General features: G+C 37.9%; 1 protein-coding gene across 1 annotated transcript in view; it reads left to right on the top strand.

Moving 5' to 3' along the window:
* Positions 1-17036, top strand: part of Itsn1 (intersectin 1 (SH3 domain protein)) — a 195520-nt gene that overhangs the window by 59197 nt on the left and 119287 nt on the right. The window contains exons 5-9 of the mRNA XM_013027430.1: positions 6008-6168; positions 13680-13859; positions 15336-15432; positions 15659-15683; positions 16869-16875. Of these exons, the coding sequence (XP_012882884.1) occupies positions 6008-6168; positions 13680-13859; positions 15336-15432; positions 15659-15683; positions 16869-16875 (470 nt within the window). The remainder of the gene's footprint in view (positions 1-6007; positions 6169-13679; positions 13860-15335; positions 15433-15658; positions 15684-16868; positions 16876-17036) is intronic.

Raw genomic sequence — 17036 nt, 5'->3', positions numbered from 1 at the left:
TGAGACCTGAATGCTTAAAATTGTTCAGCCTAGCCTTGGTGTGGTAGAGGAGGAAGCAGAATGGACAATTACTAGAAGGGTATAACAAGGAGAAAGAGGTAGGGGCAAAGAAGTTGGATAGGGCTATGAGATCTGAGAAAACAGGGCCCATGGAAATGGAAATGAGAAGAAGGGACCTATTCTTCTGGAAATTAACCCCTCCCCTGCCCCTACCCCCAAAAAGTGAAGAGAAGAGCCAGAGACATAAAAACAGATTGAAGAGGCTGGTAATCTGGTTTCAGGATGGGGCTGGGAATCTGGTTTCAGGATGGGGCTGGGACAGGGCAAATGCTATATAACTTGTACTATGATATGACACCTCTGAATCTATACTAAGGATCTTCAGCTCCAGTTTTGATCAATTTGCCAAACTCATCTACACATTCTCTCTGAACCCTTATTCTCAAGTCTTTGCCATCTCAGTTCATGGCATTCGGCTTTGTCACCAAGTTGCCCAAATCAAGCACTAGGAGCCATGATTCATCTCTCTTCTTTACTTTGTATATCAATCCATAACATTTCTTAGGACTCCTTTTAGAGATTATATTCTAACTGGCCACCTTCTATCACCACTGCTGCCATCCTGATCTGTCATCTTATCTTTGCCCACTTTTGAGCTACCTAGACTAGATTACTCTTCAACACTCACTCTATGAAATTCCATTTTCCAAATAGCAAGTGAATGAAGTCTTCTTAAGAAGTAAATGCATTTGCTAGAAAAGCACCTCAGTAGAGCTGCTTGCTCCAGAAGTAATCCCTGAGTGGGTTTGATCTTCAGCCTAGCAAGAAAGCAAGCATAAAAACTAAACAAAAAGTAAATACATTTAAAACTCTCCATTGAAAGTCATTGCCAAGGCTACAAATCCTAATGTGGGCTGGGTTTTGCTTTTTCCCTCATCTCTTATTTTTGTCACTACTTTATTAATACTTCAGAAGATGACCTTTTTATTTTTTAAGTGGTCCAGGTTTCTTTTTGCCTTCAGGCACTGCACAGAGCATTTCTTGTTCCTGTAATGCAGTTCTAGATCCTGTGTAGATGACTCAAGAAGGTTTTAGTTTATAGGCAACCGTGCAAAGAGGTGTCGTAGGCAGTCTTCCACCTAGAAGTCCGAAGTAGTTCCCTCTACTTACTTCTGCCAAGAAGTAAGCTCTGAATGGTTACCTTACCCATCTTACCTTACCTATCTTTTTTGTAGTTAAAACTCCAATTCCTACATCACACTTGGACATTACTTAGGTAGTGCCTCCCAGTTTTGTTTTGTCTTTTTTTTGAATGAATGAATGAATGAACAAACTGAAAGAATAACCTGCATTATTTGTTCTTACCTTTAGCTTAGGAGGTGCCAAGTGGGAGATAAGTGGCCTGTGACAAACCTGTGTGGAATTGGTGGGCTCCTAAAGATACCTGTAGTCTCTGTTCTGCTTCAGATAGGGCCTTCTCCCTTAATCCTGTAATACAAAGAGACTAAGTTCAGACCCACCAAACTCATACTCGTTACAAATGACAAACCTACTAAGTAGAGCTCAAAATTATTTGGTAGTTGTTTTTCTTTTTCTCCTCTCTTTGTTTTTTCTTTCTCCCTTCTATTCCCTTCCTATCCTTTCTCTGTCTCTGTCTGTCTCTCTGTATTTGTGTGAGGTGAGGGTTTGAACTTGGGACTTGGGTGTTCTCCCTTAACATTTTCCCTGGAGACCACTGGTACAATTCTGTAGAGGTCATTTTCATTTTCCTTTAACATCTACATAGTGTTCATTATTTTTTCGTTCAGTGTCATGTGTTCATGAATCTAGATTATTTCCAATAGTTTGTGATTGTAGGTAATGCAGACTGTATGAGTTTATATATGAGTATTGTTGGAAATTTTATCTCCATGTTAAATTCCTAGTGATACAATTGCTGGGTCAAAGAGTAATTGCTTATATCGTTTCCCTTAAATTGTGACTTGCAGTGTCGTTCCCCAACCTCCCCCACCCCCCCACCCCCCCGCAACATTTTTCCCACAATAGTGGGGAAGAATGTATGTGGTTTATTTGTGCAAACCAAATAAAAAAGCTTGCCTTGGTATCCAGCGTATCTCTGCTTGCTCTCTCATCGCAATCCTCTTTGTTGGTATGTCAGCTTTAATGCCAAGCTTATGGAATTGGTTTGTTTCAAGAGTCAGATGCAGCAATTTTTTTTTTTGCTGGGTTTAGCATATACTTTTACTTTGAAGTTTTGTAAGTACAATTTCATTATTGTCCAGCTTTATCATCAGACTTTGGGGAATTAATAGAAACAAGTAATTGGGGAAATAATTGTAAGTGAGCTAAGAAATGGGTGACAGAGTGTGTGTGTGTGTGTGTGTGTGTGTGTGTGTGTGTGTGTGTAAATAACAGGAAAAGCCTTGAGAAATAGAATTGCCAGCACTGTTGCAGTATACTGGGATAGAAGGAGAGAAGCTGGGCTTTGTGGGAAACATTTATATTTTTGTATGTTTATAATGATTGAGTTTTCTATCACGCACCCTAAGGAGTCTCAACAGTTGTGTGTGTGTGTGTGTGTGTGTGTGTGTGTGTGTGTACGCGTGAGTGTGTGTGTACGCGTGAGTGTGTGTGTTGCAGTGCTGAGACTAGAACATAGCATCTCATGCTCTTGCTTAGCATTTTTTTTTTAAATTATTATGAATGTGATGATCAGGGGGGTTACAGTTACATAAGTAAGGTAATGAGTACATTTCTCTTTAAACACTGTTACCCTCTCCCTCATTTTCTCTAGCTTACCCTTCTCTACTCCTCCCCTCCCCCCAAGTTGTATAGTTCATTTCCAAAATGGTATCAAGTGAATAGCATTGTTACATTACTTCATCTTTTGTCCTGCAGTTTCTGGGAGTCCCTGTCCCTTCTGGGAATCAGATAAACTTACATTCAAGACAAAGGGTACAGAAAACTAAAAGAAAAGAAAAGAAAAGAAATAACTGCATTCAGGATATAATAAGAACCTCTTGTTTCCAATTCTTAGAGTTCCTGTTGATGTGCTTTATTATCTGTGGTCCTGTGCGCTTAGCCATTGAACTATGAAAATGTGGAACACTTCATGAATTTGCATTCATCCTTGTGCAGGGGCCATGCTCATCTTCTCTGTATTGTTCCAGTTTAGTATATGTGCTGCCCAAGCAAGCACTCATGGCTAGCATTCTGTCACTTGAACTATGCCTCCAGGCTGACATTTTGCTAGCTAATTAGAGCTGGAGTCGTGTGGACTTTTCTGCTTGTGCTGACTTCAAACCATGGTCCTCCATGTCTCAACCTCCTGAGAAGCTAGGACTATAGGTGTGAACCCCAGGCATCTGACTCAGTCACACTTTTAGAATTGAGAAAAAACAGAGAACCGCAAAATCCATTAAATATTGGAATTGGAAATGGTTTAATTTAGCCTGTAAAACTTGAAGATTACGTGCTCCTTCTTTTAGCTTATAGAGGTACTTGACTGGAAAGGTTTTTAGAAACATGGCATTATTCTAATTAATCAGTTACTAGAAAGTTTCTTCTCTCCCAACTACTCTCATTCCAAGTAGGTTTTGGGAACAGTGTGGGGAATAGAGAGTGGGCATCTGACTGATTATTTTAAAGTTAATAAATTCTGAAGCAAGCATGTTGATGTCAATTAATGGGAACTGTTTTTCTTTCCTGAAAAGTTTTTGAAATAGCTAAATTTCTTTATTAAAATATTTAGTAATAAAAGGAAACTTTACATTTCATTACTTAATTTCCTTTCATAAAACCTGAAATGCAAAAACAAAGCAACTAGATATCAGTTTCAGTTATAAGTGTAGATGCAAGAACAAAAACTAAACTTAGAAAGTAGAGCTTTACAATATATGAATTCCATGAAGCTGTGGCATATATGAATTTATCCCGATACAGATTGCTTCAGAATCAGAAAATTTTGTCTGTATTAGTTTTTAGTTATGTGATTGTAGGTTTACTAAAACTAAGATATTTCAGTGTAAAATTTAAGTTCCTTAGAATATATTTATCAATGAAATTTTATTACTTTATGTGAAGAAAATACTATCAAAGGAAATAGAATTGAAGAAATAGGAATACATTATTTTTGTTGGTGAGCAGACATAATATGTCAGTTCTCTAAAAATTAGATAAATAGAATGTATTATTTGGATCTCAAGAGGATTATGTATAGAATAGAGACCAAGATCTTAGAGCTGATAGGGGAAGAACATGCATTTGTGAATAATCAACAGGAGTTTTGAAAAAGGAAAAAGCTTACCTTCAAGCAAGGAATGTACCTCAGAGCTAGTGTGACCAGATCCCTGTCAGATTCCCTAAGAATTCCTCAATTAGGAAAGATAATCTGGAAATAGGTCTCACTTCTTATGAACATTTAACATGTGATAGAACATGTTATTTCAGTAAGAAGAGAATGGATTAACTAATAAATATTGGTGTAAAAGTTAGGTATCTGCTAGAAGAAATATTGTTGGGTACATACCACATACACACTCACACATACACAATTAAAATGTAATGAAATATTACAATATTAGAAAATCAAGGACTGAAAACTTACAAACTGTGATAAAAATATACCAATGCATAATTTCAGTAAAACTTGATATAAATGTATAATTTCTGTATAGTAAAGACACAAAATCAATAGACCATGACTTTAACAGCCCATAGTTAATATGGCATAGGCAGTGAGTACTTATAAAATGACAGGAAAAAGTCATGTAATTGATCAGGAATTTTGTCATAGCGAGGAATGAGCAATCTGAAGAGAGAGTGCAGATTCTACTGGCACGTTTGCTGAAATAAGTGATCATGATTGAAGTGGGAGCTGGGATTCCCTGCCTGAGCAAAACAGCTTCTGGCAGCTTTGGGGCTCCATTTCCTGCTTCAGGAGCTGTCTGTATTTTCCAAAATAATTGTGCTGACATTTTCAATTGTTATCACTGTTGGAGATTTTGAGTCTTCATTGTGTGCCTTTCTTGTTGTGTTGCATCATGTGGTTTTTGATGGGTTTTTTGTTGTTTTTGTCTTTTGTTTTGGTTGAACTCCAGCTATGTAGGATTAGTTTTTGTGAAATTTTATTTCCTTTGGAGACAATTCCTGAACGTAGTTCAGTTTAAAAGATTGCTAGTCATGGCATTAATTTTAATTAAACTGACTTGCCTTATTTAATGTTTCAAAGAAGATTTTTCATAAGATTGGGTTTTAAAAAAATCTCTGTATTCTTAATGTCTGGATTCGAAAAAATAAAGTCCAAACAAACTTTTTTCATTTAAGTCATGAATATGTGTATATGTTTATTGTGCAATATAATTTCAATAACAAATATGAATCTTTTTCTGCCTTTAGGAGAAATTATTTTATTTAAAAATTCATTAACAGTTGCATTCAGACCATGTATTTCTGAGCAAGCACACTGTAAGTTCAGTATGCAGGGTGGGCCTCTCAAAGAAAATGTAGAATGATAGCAGTATTACAGCATAGTAGACCATAATACAGCAAAGGATTACATTTTATAAAGTCTGTAGAACAGCACAGAGTGAATAGAATTTAACCAAGAATCTCTAGAAGTACAATTCTAAATGCTCTTTTCCTAATAGATTTCATTCCCACATAATTCGTGTAATAAAATTAGCCCTGTTAAACTGTATCAGTGATTTGTAGCATATTGACAGTTGTTCAGCCAACACTAATTTTAGAACATTTCATCAGTATAAAATTATCAAAGCCAGGCTGAAAATTACTTGTTGAATTGTATAGTAAAAAGTAGCAGTATAAAAGATATTTTATATTCAGTAAAACTTTGCCAGTACTTCAGTTCTTCCCCATAGCTTAGTAAAATTTTGTTTTTTTCTCCCTAGGGAAGGAAGCTGATTATTTTGTTTTGTGCTAATGGGAGTGGTGGTTGGGAAGGCTTCTTTTGTGGTCACAGTTGTTCTGAGTCTATGCTGGTTTTCAGGGCTCTAGCTGACATGAATAATGATGGAAGAATGGATCAAGTGGAGTTTTCCATAGCTATGAAGCTTATCAAACTAAAGCTACAAGGATATCAGCTCCCCTCTGCACTTCCCCCTGTCATGAAACAGCAACCAGTTGCTATTTCTAGTGCACCAGCATTTGGTAAGTTTGGAAATGAATGCTTCCTATATTTCATCATTATATTTTTAAAATAGATTTTTCCCTTTTGATATTGTGAAATTCTTTTGGGCACTTCTTTCTGAAAAATGATAGCTCTTTACAGAAAGGTAGTGTTAAGGAGGAGGAAGAAGAGGAGGATTGAACCCTAGGCCTAAAGTCATCACTCTGAAAGCAGAGGTGCGGGTTGTCCATCTGGGCTACGTACACCTGCAGTCTGGTGCTGCATTTTCTATCTCCTTCACATTGACCTTTCACATTGTTCCATGCTTACTTTGTTTTTTGTTTCCAGAATGCCTTCCTTCCTTCTTATATGTAAATAATTCCATTGGATTATGGTATCTAGAGGAAAATATACATATACATATATATATATATAATAAAAACCATATACGTATTTTTTTAGTTATACAAGGGAATGATTTATTTCATACTTCTCTCTCTCTCTCTCTCTCTATATATATATATATACAACATAATGTACCCCAAGCAAATATCTCTTCCGTCATTTTTCCTCCCCTTCACCCTTTTACAATTTTTAGGAAATGGAGCTGTGGCTCAAAGTGGTAGAGTGCTAGCCTTGAGCACAAGCCATAATCTGAGTTCAAGCCCCAGGATCAGCACCAAAGTGAAACAAAAAAAAAAACCCACACAGTTTCAACAGGTTTCATTATTCAGTTTTCATACATTCTATATATTTTTTGATTTAATAGTATGGAGGCAGTTGGCCATTATAGTAGTTTTCAGTTTTGTGTGACTATAAGCTGAGAAACACCCAGGAGGCAAGCTAACTAGATTGAGAGAGAGGGAGAGATTGATTGATCTCAGAGTTCTGGAGTCTCAATGCAAGGGTCTGCATTGGCCCAGCTCTGGTGAGGACTTCGTGGCAGATGGTGGCACAATGGTGGGAATGTGTGTGGAAGGAAAAATCTATTCAAACAAGAAAGCAACTCAGCAGTCAGCAGCACTCTTTAGTACAACTGGCTTCTGAGAGAGCTCTGGGTCCCAAGGGAGCTGAGAGCATTTCCTCTGTGACCTCAGGGCCTCCCTCTAGCTCCCTCTTAAAGGTCCACATCTACTACATTGCTGAGGTGGGTGAAGCTTCTAGCATATGAACTTTTGAGGGACTCAAGCCACTACAGGTAAATTAAATTTTGTCATGATGAAAATGGAATAGCAAAAAACAAAACAAAACAAAAAAGTTGTTATACTCATTCAAAACATCATTAAGTCTATTTTATTTTATTTATTTATTTTTTTGCCAGTCCTGGAGCTTAAACACAGGGCCTGAACACTGTCCCTGAGTTTCTTTTTGCTCAAGGCTAGCACCCTACCACTTGAGCCTTGGTACCACTTCTGGCCTTTTCTGTTTATGTGGTACGGAGGAATCAAACCCAGGGCTTCATGCATGCCAGGCAAGCACTCTCACTAAGCCACATTCCTGACCCTGTATTTATTAAAAAAAACAAAAAACAAAAAGCACCTTTCTCTGCCAAGTATTTTCTTTACAAATCAATTGGCAATTTGTGGCTCTGAGATTGACTGTAGCTGAGACTGTTTCTCTGTTTCTCCTTTAGACTTTAGCTTTTTAGATTGACTTAAATATCAAATAGTAATGGGATAAAGCATGTTATTCTTTTTTTTTTTTTTTGTCGGTCGTGGGACTTGAACTCTGGGCCTGAGCACTGTCCCTCAGCTCTTCAACTCAAGGCTAGCGATCTACCACTTGAGCTACAGTGCCACTTCCCGTTTTCTGGTGGTTTATTGGAGATAAGAGTTTCACGGACTTTCCTGCCTGGGCTGGCTTTGAACTGCCATCCTCAGATCTCAGCCTCCTGAGTAGCTAGGATTATAGGCGTGAGCCACCGGCGCCCAGTATTAAAGCATGTTATTCTTGGAGAAGTTCTTAAACAGTTTACAACAAAGCACAAAAATTGTAGATTGAGTTTTATTCCCTTTCTCCCTGGTAATCTATCTAATGATAGGTGCTAAAGTGAAGTAAGTTTTGGAGGAGGGCATGAATGGCCAAGATTTTGGTCAGGACCCCTGTGTTAAAACAGTTTGGTGTTGGGTTTTCTTTTTGGTCTTCTAGCACTACAAGAGAGGAGAGGGAGCCCATTAACATCCCATTTCCTTTTGTACTCCATTCAAACTTACGTGTCAGCAATTCTTCCTCTAATGTTTATTTTATTTTCACCAATTCCATTCGGATCTAGGAATTTCAACTATAAATATTGCTGACTTATTTTTAGAAAGTTGAGGCAAGGGTCTTATAGTCACTTACAAAACCTGTTACTGCTACTAAGGGAACCTACCAGAGTTTCTGACTTGATATTCTATAAATCCACCAGCTCTTTCTTCCCTTAGGCTTCTCCCTGGCTTTCCTCATCTTGTTCTCATCACATCCATCTGCATAAGCTATTGTTTAGTGAATAAACCATGAAAGCATTAAAGGGGTTTAAAATATATGATTTGGATCTAGGTTGCCAAAGTGCACTAAAAAAAAAAAAACCTACCTCATCTTTGCTTGTATTTTTAGTTCCACCTCTCAATTCTATCTAAGTAGTGGTGACTTAGATCTGGGTGGTAATAATATGGAGGTCACATTAGATTGATTTCTTCCTAATTTTGGAAACGTAAAAAGGACTTGTCAGGACTTTTATTATCACATGTCTGTATCTGCATACAGCATATGTGATGAACCTCACCCTCTCTATCACCCTTTTCATGGGTTTAATTCTTTTTCTAATAAAAAGTTGGCCTATTGGGTGGGTGTAGCTAAGTAATAAAACATATGCTTAGCATACATGAGGTGCTGGATTCAATTCCCAGCATCAGAAAAGAAAAAGGAAATGAAAAGTTTTGTTTTTTCATTGTATAAGGAAAATAGATACCAATTAAAATTGATGATGTAAAAAGATTTGAAGAAAAAAGCGAAAATTATTAAATGTTTTACTTAGGGACAACATCTCTCATTCATATACATATATACATACATACATATATATATATATATATAAACTATTTTTAAATCCTGCACAAGTAATATATGAACTTGAGTTGGGTCCTGGAGGCTCATGCCTATAATATGTGGGAGTGGAATCACAGTGCAGGGATATAGACAACGGAAAGTGGAGGAGGACGAGGACAGGGACCAGAAATCCCAGAGTGCAAGGCTCCTTTAAAAATCAGCAATAGAAAGTAAGAAGCAAGACCAAATCCCACACAGTGTTAGAACAAAAGGGATATAGACCCAAATAACACCTAATTTAAAAATTGCAGAATAAGTTGGCAGAACTCAGGAAAGAAAGTGAAGACTAAACAAGAAGCATCATCAGAGATACCATCTGTCTGTAGAGAAGTAAAAGAAAAATGAACTTTGTAGTTGAAAGGAAAAGTATGTAAAGGTGTCAAGAACTAGCAAATATCAGAAGCAAAGGAAATTGAATGTGTGGTTCATAGAAGTCTCTAAAGAAGAAAACCCAGTCAGGGGAACCTAAAAATGGTAAAATGAATTCAAGACAACTTTCTTGAAATAAAAAGATTTTAGACTATATTTAAAAGACAGTATCATGTGCCTAAAAATAATGTCCTGGAAAACCTGGAAGTAAGGGGGGGCGGGGGGGAGGGAAGGAGCCAGGTGCAGTAGCTCATGTCTATAATCCCAAACTACTTGGGAGCTGGATGTCAGGAGGAATGTGGTTTGAGGTTAGTATTGTGGTTTATTAACAGGATACCATCCCAACAAACAGTCTAGGTGTGATGATAACACACCTACAGTTCTGGGAACATGGAATTCACAGGGAAGATTACAGTCTAAGTCCAACCTACAAAAAGAAAGGAGCCCCTATTTGAAAACTAGTCTAGCAGCAAAAAAAATGACATGAGCTTCTGGCTCCAGCAGCAGGGTGCCTGCCTAGCAAGCACGAGGCCCTGATTTCAAATCTCAATATTGCCAAAAGGAAAAAGGAAAGGAAAAAATTATTTGGGCTTATAGAAAAAGAAGGGATATGATTTATATGGGAAGGAAAAGTAGATTATTTTCAGACTTTTTTGACAGCAGTGTTTCATGCCAGAAGAAAATGAGAGTAACATAGAATTCTTACATTGAGCTAAGGATTTTATGTCCAGAAAAAGTTGACTTTCAAGCAGAAAGAATATAGACACTCTGTTACCAACTTGTAAGAATTCAAGGAGCATTGAATGAGTTAAGAAATCATTAGAGAATTAGCTCTGTTTTCACCTATTCACTTACCTATTGTTCTGACTCCTGGCTCTGTTCACTCAAAGGCTTAGAAACAATAGTCAACCCAGCAACAGTGAGCATCTCCAGTGTCTAGACTGTGAACTTGGGAAATACCATTTCTCACTAAAGGAAACCTTTTTCTGGGATAAACAGCTGATTGTTGTACTGGATTGTGAAATGTATGTGACAAGCTTGGAAGGGTTAACTACGTAATGAGGTTATCCAGGAAGTTATGGGAATATTTGGTACGGTGATGCCAGAAGTCTCAAGCCAGCCTGAAGAGGCTCAGGGTGCCCTAAGATAGAATGCTTTGAGCCCTGGTAACAACATGTGTCTTGCATTAAAACTAAATATGAATGAATCATTGGTGTGATAATGACACTAGTTTTAAAAGAATAACTTACTTTAAGAGAATTAAAATTCATTATATTAAAAATAGGGAGGTAACAAGAATCAAGCACTTTTTCCACATTTTTTTCCTGTTTGGGCTGTATACCAAAATAACTTCTTTTTAGAAGTACTCTTTATAAAAAGTATTGCAGCTAAGAAACAGCAAAGAGGTGGTAGGATTAGAGTGTCAGTTTTTCAATTCCCTATGAATGAATGCATAAAGGCATTAAGCACCAATGAATACCAAGATCACAAAGAGGTGACACATATTATGTGCTGTCTATAGTCTTAACAAAGAGAGCCAGTCCAAGTCTGAGACAGGCTTTGGATCGAACCATCTATTTTCAGGAAACATAGGAGATAGAGGAAAATGTTGAAATGTACACTGAATGAAAATCAGAAGAATCAAGACTGCAAAACTAGATTACATAGCATGGATCCTTCTTTGATAAGCTGTGAGGAAAAGTTATAGCAAAGAGGGTCTTTAGATGGGCAGAAATTCAGTGGACATTTCAGTAGTGGGGTTTTCAAGCACAGCAGAATGAAGCAACAGATCCTTCCCCTAAGGATTGCTATAAGAATGGACAAAATTGGCAAAACAACATTTTAGTATTGTGCAAATCAAAGGCATACAACTATCTGAGAATCATTTATGCTGAAAAAATGCTAAGATACAGGTATGAACCAAGGGAAAGTAGAAGTTGTTCCCTAGGTCCAACCCCTTAGCAGGATTAGCCTTGAGGGTCTGCCAGGGATGGGGCAGTCCTAAGGGGCAGTGGTAAGTACTGGTAGCCCTTGCTGCTTGCTTGTTTTGGAGTGAGGGTGATGCCTGTGTCCAGTAGCCTTTGTCAGTGGAAGTGACCATCTTGGCAGCAGCTGGGCAGATAGGGCATGTGACTGGTGTAAAGAAGTTGCAGTCATGGTCAGGATAGATATATTCTTGGTTGAGCCTGTGTACATGAGATGAGTGTGGGTCCAAGCTAGCTGCAAACCACTAGGCAGTCCTTAAGCCATGCATATATGCAGAGAATATATGGAAGGGCCCTATGAAACAAAGGGATTAAAGTTGAGACAAAAAAAGAGAAATAATTGTATTTATTTCTATTATTCCTTCAATTGTTTAGGATGTATTTATAAAGACGTATTTTCCCTCATCAAACATTTGGCTACCATGAAGGATAGGAAAGGCATGTTAGGTATTTTGGGGGTGGAATGGGTGATGGCTGTCATCTTCTCCTTTCTCCCTCCTCCTTCCCTCTTCCTCCTTCTCTTCCTCCTCCTCCTCCTCCTCCTCCTCCTTCCTCCTCCTCCTCCTGGTCCTCCTCCTCCTCCTCTTCCTCCTGTTCCTCCTCCTCCTCTTCCTCTTCCTCTTCTCGTTCTCCTCTCCTTCCTTCTCCTTTTTCTAGTTACTCCTTTTACTAGTTAAAAATACAATGAATTATAAACTGGGTTCCCAGTCTCATGCCTATAATCCTCCCTATTCAGGAGGCTGATATCTGGAGGATTATGGTTTGAAGCTAGCCTAGGCAGAAAAGTCCTCAAGACTCCATTGCCAAAATAACGAAAAGTGGTAGAGCATCAGCCCAGAGCAAGCAAGCCAAGAAAGCCCAAGGCCTTGAATTCAATCTTTGGTATTGGCAAAAAACAAAAAAAAGAATTTAATAATAATAGATTACCTAGTATCTTCCTATGGGAACCAATTAAGTTTTAAAAAGTTGATTTTTTTTTCGGTCAGTCATGGGGCTTGAACTCTGGGCCAGGGTGCTGTCCCTCAGCTCTTCAGTTCAAGGCAAGCACTCTATCACTTGAGCCACAGCACCACTTCCAGTTTTCTGGTGGTTTATTGGAGATAAGTCTCATAAATTTTCCTGCCCAGGCTGGTTTTCAACCATGATCCTCAGATCTCAGCCTCCTGAGTAGCTAGGATTACAGGCATGAGTCACCAGCACCCAACAAAAAGTTGATTTTTAAATAGCATTTTGAATTCATAGAGCTACTTATGGTAGCTTTAAGTCTACTGCCATTGTTTTTTTCTTGTCACTATTATTAAAGTTTATTGATCCTCATTTTGATCAGTCACTCTTTTTATTTATTTATTTTTTTGTTCGGTTGTGGGGCTTGAACTCGGGACTGGGTGTTGTCCCTCAGCTCTTCAGCTCAAAGCTAGAACTCTACCAGTTCAGCCACAGCACCACTTCTGGTTTTCTGGTGGTAAATTGGAGATAAGAGTCTCATGGACTTTCTTGCCTGGGCTGGCTTTGAACCATGATAATCAGATCTCTGCCTCCTGAATAGCTAGGATTACAGGCGTGAGCCACTAGTGCCCAGCTTTGATCAGTCCCTCTTTAAGCAGGGTCTAGGGTCCTTTGAAGATAATACGTGGTGTAATTTTTTTATATTTCTCAAAAATAATTAATTTGAGGCTAGAGTCTCATGTATTTGCTTAAACCAAGGTCTTCCTGTTTATGCTTTCCATATAGTTAGAATGACAGGGACATGCTACCACACCCAGTTTTATTGGTTGAAATAGGAGGAGGGTCTCAAATTTCTTGTCCTGCTTGGCCTCAAACTGGGATCCTCCCAATCTCCACCTCCCAAGTAGCTCATGCTCAGGCATGAGTCACTACACTAGATCCTAAATTTTTGTTTTTCAGTTCTGGGTATCAAACCCATTGTGAAACCCAGAGCCTTGTACATACTAGGCAACCACTTTACCAGCGAGCTACACTCCCAGCTATGAAACCATATTGTTATGAGGGAAACATGAAGAAGTGGTTTTCTACATATATCAGTACTGGGTTACTGAATGCTGAAATGTGACTGGATGTGAATTTCCTTAGGATTGTTTTTTTCTTTGAAGGTATAGGAGGTATTGCCAGCATGCCACCACTTACAGCTGTTGCTCCCGTGCCAATGGGATCCATCCCAGTTGTTGGAATGTCTCCACCCTTAGTATCTTCTGTTCCTCCCGCAGCAGTGCCTCCCCTGGCTAATGGGGCGCCCCCTGTCATCCAGCCTCTGCCTGCATTTGCTCATCCTGGTACGTGATCTGCCCAAAGCATAGGCTGAATTTCCACAGCTTGTAATCTGCTGCTCATTCTTGTTAAACCTTTTGTTACTTTCTGATTTATACTTAAGTTATATTTTACTCTAGAAGAAAGTATCTTAATTTTATCCATTTAATCTCTCTTTCTTTCTCTGTTTTCCTGACACATGAAATAGTGTCTTACATGGTAGTTTAGAGAAATGGGAAAGTACTGGCGTCATAGCTCTCTCAGGACCTCTGTGGACAAGGTTGAACTCAACAGTGAAAGCCCAGAACATCATTTCCTTTCAAGGGCATGATAAGAGCAGCTGAAGTTGAACAGTGAACATCTTGTATTTTCCTGAATTAATGCTATGAATTACTAATATGCAAACCAGTCCCTTAGGAATAGAACTATGTGGTAGAGAAAAATGAGCACTGTGGGGTTTTGTTTTGTTTTGCTTTTATCAAGTAGAGTAACTCAGGCAGAAGGGGGCTACTCAATTAATTGGCTAAATATATTACAGCTTGCTTAATTGAAGGAAAGGATTTAGGTCCCGGTTTAATTGTATTTTGAGACTTTATTGAAAGTCTGTTCTTTTAGTTAACAGAAAGCATAACTATAGATATAGATAACCTTTGTTTTTTAAATTGTTTGGAAATGTCTGAGTATTGAGTATTGAGAAAGAGCATGTTCTTTAGCATTATATTTGAGATATTATTTCTGTATCTGAACTACCCTTGATTTATTGTATGTGTCAGGTTATATCTCAAGTTATGATGATGATGCTCTTTCATTTAGATCTTGTCACATGTACTTCATATGTGACAGGACTGCAATTGGATAGCAGTCAAGAAAGTACAGGCAGTTGTTCTTGTAGTATAAGCAAATCCCAGGGCTCTGAGGCTTGTTTTCTTTAGTGGCTCATGGCAAACGTTGCCAAGACAGGAGTAAGGGTGACGGTAAACAGGGGGGCCAAGGATCAGGGTGTGTTTTTCCTGACACACAACTAATTAGGTCGAGTGAGAATCAGACACAAAAGCCGTCCCTCCCTAGTATTGAATGTCATCTGGCCAAGACTTGGCAACCGCAACTTCTTGACTCTTACATCTGGAACTAATTCTTTAGCTCCTTCCATGACAAGAAATGCAGTCTTAAATGTTGAAACTGTTATTTCACTAACTATTTGACCAAACCCTATAAAATGTGGTAGTAAACGCTCAATGAAGAGAAAACTTTGATAGTTGTCAGCATTACTAGTCAGTAAGGTGATTCTCATTAGAAAAGGTAAATCTTGAAACAAAGGACAATGTGTGATTGGGTAATAACCCTTAAGTCTAGACTAGAAATAAAATTGGGGTTCTTTTAGTCTCAGGTATTTATCTTGTTTATTATTTTCCTACAACTTTATGACTGTATTTTAATTTTTGTAAATAGAGGAAAGTTTCTTATCTATATAGAATTAAAATCATTCATCATTGATTTTACAGCAGCCACTTTGCCAAAGAGTTCTTCCTTCAGTAGATCTGGTCCAGGGTCACAATTAAACACTAAATTACAGAAGGCACAATCATTTGATGTGGCCAGGTAAGCTTGTTTGAGTTTGGTTAAAGCTGTTAGCCCATAAAACTTAAAAAGTAATTATATGAATCCTTTATTTGTTATCTTCTTTAGTATTATAGACTGCCAAAATAATGTTTGAAATTTTAGGTAATGTCACTAGGAGTTTGTTGTTGCAGCAATCACAGGATCAAATACATTCTATTTTCTTAAAGGCTTTGGGTATTTTTCTTTACTTTCTTTTCTTTTTTAGGGATGATAAAATGATAGTAGTAGAGGTCAGAGGGTAGACCAGTGCATATCATGTATGAAGCCTAGGTTCGATCCTAGCACCAATAATTTTTTTCTATGAAGATTAAATCCATATTTGGTCTTGGTTTTAATTCTGTCTCAGATAATTTCATAGAGTTGATGTGGCTTACTAATAAAGCCCAAGGATGGTTTTTGTTTTGTTTTGGTGCCTGTCCTGGGGTTGAACTCAGGGTCTAGGCTATGTTCCTGAGCTTTTATGCTGAAGGATTGCTTATACTCTACCACATGAACCACAGCTCCATTTCTGGGGTTTTGGTAGTTAATGGGAGATAAGAGTCTCACTAACTTTCCTTCCGGGTCTGGCTTTGAACCATGATCCTCAAATTTAGTCTCCTAAGTAACTAAAATTACAGGCATAAGCCACTGGTGGCTGGCAAAGGCCAAGTTTTATTTTATTTTATTTATTTATTTATTTTATTTTTTATTTTTTGGTCCCGTTGTGGGGCCTGAACTCTGAGCTTGGGCACTGTCCCTCAGCTCTTCAGCTCAAGGCTAGCGTTCTACCACTTGAGCCACAGCGCCACTTCCGGCTTTTTTCTTTTTTCTTATATGGTGCTGAGAAATGGAACCCAGGGCCTCATGATGCAAGGCAAGTGCTCTACCACTGAGCCACCTTCCCAGCCCAAAAGGCCAAGTTTTATAAAGCAGATTATTTACAGTTCACTTTAATCAAATATGTGTCTCAATATTGGGAAAAATGGCCTTATTGTTTATATTTTGGCAGATATGCCTTCTTATTTCATTTTTATTTTCTTTTGCCCCTAATTTTTTCTTCGCATACTACTACAGTAAACTAACAAATTAAGTCTCTTTTTGGGAATCTCTTTTTGTCGTCAAACTTTTCAAATGAAGAGGATGTAAAAATGAAGGTCATCCAGCTTTTCTTTTTAGTCTTCTCTAGAAAAAGTGAATCAAGTGATTTTCTTCCTTTGAAGATAAAATGTTGAATTTTTTTTAAAAAATGATTTAAAGAAAATCTATAAGCTGAAAAAATACTGTGCCAAAGTTTATATACATGAACTCACTCTTTACACAGGTTGGCTAGACTCAGAGAAATTAAGGAACTTGCACTTATCAGTGTTAGTTATTTTTTATTTTAATTTTTAAAATGTGTTCTGTAAATTTTTTCTAAAAACGTCAATTCATTCTAGTATGTAGGTATTTGTTATTTTAGTTATGATTTTACTCTTTAAGATGGCTAAACATTTATTTTATTTTATTTTTGTCAGTCATGGGGCCTGAACTCTGGGCCTGGGCACTGTCCCTCAGCTCTTCAGCTCAAGGCTAGTGCTCTACCATTTGAGCCACAGCACCACTTC

Source organism: Dipodomys ordii, unplaced genomic scaffold (assembly GCF_000151885.1).
Source record: "Dipodomys ordii isolate 6190 unplaced genomic scaffold, Dord_2.0 Scaffold104, whole genome shotgun sequence".
NCBI lineage: Eukaryota > Metazoa > Chordata > Mammalia > Rodentia > Heteromyidae > Dipodomys > Dipodomys ordii.
The sequence above is the reverse complement of the archived record's forward strand: the minus strand, read 5'-3'. Positions and strand labels throughout refer to the sequence as shown.